The 5226-nt window shown below is 48.6% G+C and overlaps 1 protein-coding gene across 1 annotated transcript in view; it reads right to left on the bottom strand.

Annotated features, from left to right (window-relative positions):
• rnf168 (ring finger protein 168) overlaps positions 1 to 4432 on the bottom strand; it is a 7041-nt gene extending 2609 nt beyond the window's left edge. Inside the window, exons 1-6 of the mRNA XM_005751612.1 lie at positions 4103 to 4432; positions 3658 to 3846; positions 2971 to 3169; positions 2644 to 2714; positions 1230 to 1385; positions 975 to 1057 (exon numbers count right to left, since the gene is read on the bottom strand). Of these exons, the coding sequence (XP_005751669.1) occupies positions 975 to 1057; positions 1230 to 1385; positions 2644 to 2714; positions 2971 to 3169; positions 3658 to 3804 (656 nt within the window). The 5' untranslated portion in view covers positions 3805 to 3846; positions 4103 to 4432. The remainder of the gene's footprint in view (positions 1 to 974; positions 1058 to 1229; positions 1386 to 2643; positions 2715 to 2970; positions 3170 to 3657; positions 3847 to 4102) is intronic.
• Between the last annotated feature and the right edge of the window lie 794 nt (positions 4433 to 5226).

Genomic DNA, 5226 nt, shown 5'->3' with positions numbered 1-5226 from the left:
CTACCAGATTGCAGAAGTTGGAACAGTTTGTTGCCAGGATGGGACGGGTCCTTCAGTATCTGCGCTGCTCTAGTCCGGCATCTCCTGGTGTAGGTGTCCTGAAGCGGGGGGAGAGCAATCCTGCAGCAGCGTTCTGCTGTACGGATCACTCTCTGGAGAGCTTTTTGCTCCTTCACACCAAAAAGCCACCACCACCTCCATCACCAAAAAGGGCCAGCAGCGCCTTCACTTCCTGAGACCCCTGAAGCGGGCCAGCCTCCCTCCTCCTACCCTCACCATGTTCTACACCACAGAGCTGACGAGCTGCATCCCCATTTGGTTTGGAAACTGCCGGCTACAACGGATTGTCAGAGCAGCTGCCGAGGTCATCGGAACATCTCTCCCTCTGCTACAGGACATCTTTCACAAACGCTGCATCAGTAAGGCCTCCTGCATCGTGCGTGACCCCTCACAGTCTTTTCCCTCCTCCCATCCGGCGGACACTATCGCAGCATCTGGGCCCGATCCTCCAGACTGCGAGACAGCTTTTTCCCCATCAGACTCCTGACCTCACTACCAGCTGCCCCACTCCCCCTCACCACACACACCCTCACAAACCACTAACTGAGTCTATTGCACTCCACATACTGCTACCTTTGTAAATACAGATGGTGCTCTATGGACACTCCTGCTCATGTTGATCACTTTAAATCACTCATGCTGTAAACTGTAAAGCTGCTACGTTGGTCACTTCAAGGCCACTTTAAATCTGAATTATAAATTGTAAAGTTAGACTGTTATTGATCCTTTTTAGCTTTCTTTCTCTTCCTATTTTTATTGTTTTTTTTGCACTGAATGGAACTGGAGCCTCGCCGTCTCTATATACTGTACTGTATATAGCAGAGATGACAATAAAGTTTACTTTGACACACTCCAGGTCATGTGACTCTAACCAGTCTTTCTCAATGACCTTGATCTTTAAAACGGTCGCTTACTTCTCGATGTGTCCCACAGAGGCCGCCTTCTTCTTCAGTGGTGTCACAGCAACATGACCCCTGTCCTCGAGAGGAGGAGGGTTCTGCCAAGGAGGGAAAGAGAGGGTGATAAATTTCCTCAGAGAAAGAATCTACCAACTAATCACTGGTTAACAAGCCGAGACGCTTCAGTTTCTGATTTTTAATCAAATATTGGGGATTTTCTGTGAGGCATCTGTATCTATAAGCCTCTCCCAGTGTGGACCAACCACTGACCAGCTGATCACTGAGCAGTCTGGCCAGCCGCTCGTCTTCGTCCCTCCTCTTCCTCTCATCCCGCAGCAGCTGCTCTTCCTCAGCCAGCAGCCTCTGGATGTACTCCTCACTGGCCTTCCTCTCCTCCTCCTGCAGCTCCCGCTTCTCCTCGGTCAGCTGAGAGAGGACAGACACACCTGAGATTTACCTGAATGACCAAAGTCTGTTCATCAGGAGGTCCGATGCGGACTGACCCTTACACCCATCAGTATCTAATCGGCATCCTCTTTGGGTCAGATGACACACAAACCACAGGCCATCATCACAACAGATGTCGTGCACATTATAAGGAAATTCCAGGACCTTTTCAGACCTTTAGGCCGAGACATCAGAGTGAGAGCACAGACATGTGAAAGTCAGTGACGCACACACAGGAGAATGTGGATTCTTATTACACAAATGTGTTTAACCCACTGGAGGGTGCTACTGCAGGCTGAGAGCTTCAGTCACAGGTGAGAATAACTACAAATGTGTTATGGCCACGCCCACCAATGGCTGAGCGGTCAGCTTTCACTCAACAACAGCATTTATGGTGAACGATCGTTTCTTAAGTTGCTAAATTTAATTTTGTTTTTCCTCATTTGAACCAAGATTTGAAGTATTTAAGTTTTATTAGTTTTATCAGTGATTTAGATCATTTATTAGAGATTGTAAAGTAAAAGTACACATTAGCATAAACTCATAAACAAAGGTACACAATGACACATCTTAATAACTTATATTATTACCAAGGATGAACATTATGAGCAGCCTGTGAATAAGACGTCTGACCACATAAGCTGACACCGCAAAAACACAACAGCAGCAGCGATGATGCTGGCAGGGTTTAACGTGGAGGCGGAGTCTGTTTATACCACCAAGCGTAAAGAGGCAGAGCCTTACTGAGACTGAAGGCAGATATCCTATCACATGTGGAAGCAAACAGGGGTGAATCTAAAGGGGGGCATGGGGTGTATTGCAGCTGCAGCCCTACTCACAGCTGCTACGAAACACATTTAAAAAAAATAATTGTAAAAGTAGAACAATCACAGGGTTTTATCTCCTCGTCATCAAACCTGTAGCCCCTCATCAGCGTCCCCTGCTGCCCTGCACAGCAGCAACGCGCCCACTTCGCCAGCTCTGACCCGGCTCATCAGCAGTAATTATTCGTCTCTTCACTTCTTACAGTTCCCTAAATATTTACTGATCAGCTTTGGCCCACATTAGAGCAGCCTTGACGTCACAATGCCTGTAAACAGCCAGGTGTGCCGTATTAGTGGTTTTACATTCATTTCTATGGGGTCCAAATTAAGTCCCTGGGGTTCTTGTGTAACACTGAGGCTTCTGCACATCCTCACACATCCAGAGCAAAAGACTGTGTGTGTCTTGAACTCACTTTGGTGATCTGGTCCTCATACTCTTGCCTCAGCTCTCCAGGTTCACTAACTCTGCGGAAACACACCAATGCTGCCCAGGCGCGCGTGCACACACACACACACACACACACACACACACACACACACACACACACACACACACACACACACACAGAGTGGGTTCAACATCACATTGACCTATAAGAAAGCAGCTCTGCATAGTTCACATTTCAGAGCTTCCGTCAAACATGCTGTTTGCCCCTCACCCTTTACAAAAGCAGTACCTTTTCTGATTGGCTGCCCCTCACAAACTGCAGTTTTGAGCCAAAGATTTGTGTCCGCGTTACCTGAGTGGGGGTCCTCGGCCTCACCCTGCCCGCTGAGGCGATGCTCGCACTGTCGGGGGAAGCAGGTTTGGATCCGCCTCCACAGTGTCTCGTTCACTAGCGTGTTGTTCCTGCTGTGTAACCTAGCCCAGGTGGAAACCCTCTTCCTGCACATGGGACAGCACAGCGTGGCTTTATCCACCGACTCCAGGAAGCACACCTGCACAGGTACACACACAGTCAGGCCCAGTTCTGCCGGAGCGCCCTGAGGAGAAGTCATATGACTGTAATGTGTGAGGTCAGGCTGAAGGTGCTGGCATCCAGCAGACCTTTGACCTCTGACATGAAGATCAGCTCAGGAGGCTAAACGCCATCAGTCCAGTCACTGATTGGCCATTTAATTGGCTGCTGTTGGCCTGTTCAGGTTAGAATGCAGGTGTGTGACTGGTGGAACTGAAGCAGAAGGAGCTGAAGCTCTCATCGGGTCAGTTATAATTCACTTTATTTAAAACCACGTCTTCAGTCACAGGAAATGAATAAGCCTGATGATGTCATTCAAGGACAAAACGGAAACACACACACAAAAAAGGTCCTGACTACTGCGACACACGCACGCACACCCCCTAACCTGTCTGTGCACACACCTGCTGGTCGTGCAGGTAACTTAACACACCTGAGCTACACGCACTCATTGTGTGTGCGTGTTACCTTGCAGAAGGTGTGTGTGCAGGGCAGTGTGACGGGCTCCATGAAGACCTCGAGGCAGACGGGACACAGACAGTCTTCTTTGGACAGCGTAGTCTCCTGGCCCCGCCCCCCTATGTCCGAGCCCTCAACCTCTGACGCCGGAGACATCTTCCTCCTCCTCTTAGACGTTACAGCTCAGCAAGGAAGGACCTAAACAAAGAGGAACTCAGTGAGACAGGTAGTGCTGTACTTCCTCTCTCCAGGATTGAGCTGTCAAAGGAAACGTACTCGATTACTGCTCAATACTTCCCCCCTGTGGCAGCTAGAGCCCGCTGCTGACCTCTGACCCCAAGGTCCGCGAGCCAGTAAACAATCCATTCCTACAACAGCACCTAACGGGGTCAAAGTTAAGCTAGCTCAGGTGTCTGTGTTTCGGAAGTATGCCGTCACGATTACTTGGACTCACCTGAGCAGCCGGGCCGTTTAAAGCTTCCGTTGACGCTGACGTTAGCTTCGTGTTATGTCCGAACTAGCAGCGGTTCGTTGGCGGATTAAACCGCGGAAAAAACAGCGCCAAACTTGTTTTTTCACCCCGGAAACAAACGGGGCTCATGGGAAACTGCCACGCTTTACCTGAAACCAACGGCTGCACGAAGACTGTCTGAGTTTGCCGGAGTTTAACCGACTTTACTGCAGCTAACCAGCTAGCACTGAACACCCGCGTGAACAGGCTGTTGGCACAATGCGCATGCGCTTTGGACCAAACAATTTTCCCTCCCTCTCTCGTCGCTTTCGTCTTCTTCTTCTTCGTGGATTAACCCAATTCTCACGGAGCGCCCCCTGCTGTTCACAGCTCTACAAGCTCAGCGGTTTACTGTAAATAACGTACACAAACCAGAGATACCGCAGCGAACCCATAATAGAATAGCCTTTTTTGTCATTGTACATGTATTTCAAGTGTGGGTGCTCCACACCGACTGTGCATGGAATAAAAATATAATAAGTAAGACATCAGTAATTAATTACAGACAAGAGGAGTGTTTGTTTACAGTTTGAATGGCCCAGGTGAATAAGCTGTTTGTGAGTCTGCAGGTGTGGGACCAGACTGACCTGAGTGCCGTCAGGTGGTGAGCAGGGTGCGAGGGGTCAGCTGTGATGGACCTGGCGATGGTCCCAAGGGGTATCAGAGGGCAGCCATTAATTGTTTTGGGCAGTCTTTAGTACTAAAACCACACAAGTATTGCAGTTAATGTATGATACTTAAGATGTTAAGTAGTAAATCTACTCCCACCACTGCTGTAAAGACGAGTTGCTGAAATGCAGGAGCCAGTCAGGTTTTCTGTCTGGGCTGGTTAATGAGCTCGGAGTGGAAGATTGCTGCCGCTCCTCCTCAGCCTGTGTTTCGAGGATTCTGACAGTTAGAATGACTCAGTGGTGTTGATTAAATGACACAAACATGACCATCCTGGCCTCTGTAAGGTAGAATATTCTTTAATAATAATAATAATAATAATGGATTGGATTTATATAGCGCTTTTCAAGGCACCCAAAGCGCTTTACAATACCACTATTCATTCACTCTCACATTCA

This window comes from Pundamilia nyererei, unplaced genomic scaffold (assembly GCF_000239375.1).
Source record: "Pundamilia nyererei isolate P.nyererei 1_Seehausen unplaced genomic scaffold, PunNye1.0 scaffold00319, whole genome shotgun sequence".
Taxonomy (NCBI): Eukaryota; Metazoa; Chordata; class Actinopteri; order Cichliformes; family Cichlidae; genus Pundamilia; species Pundamilia nyererei.
This window is presented reverse-complemented; position numbering and strand designations above follow the sequence as displayed.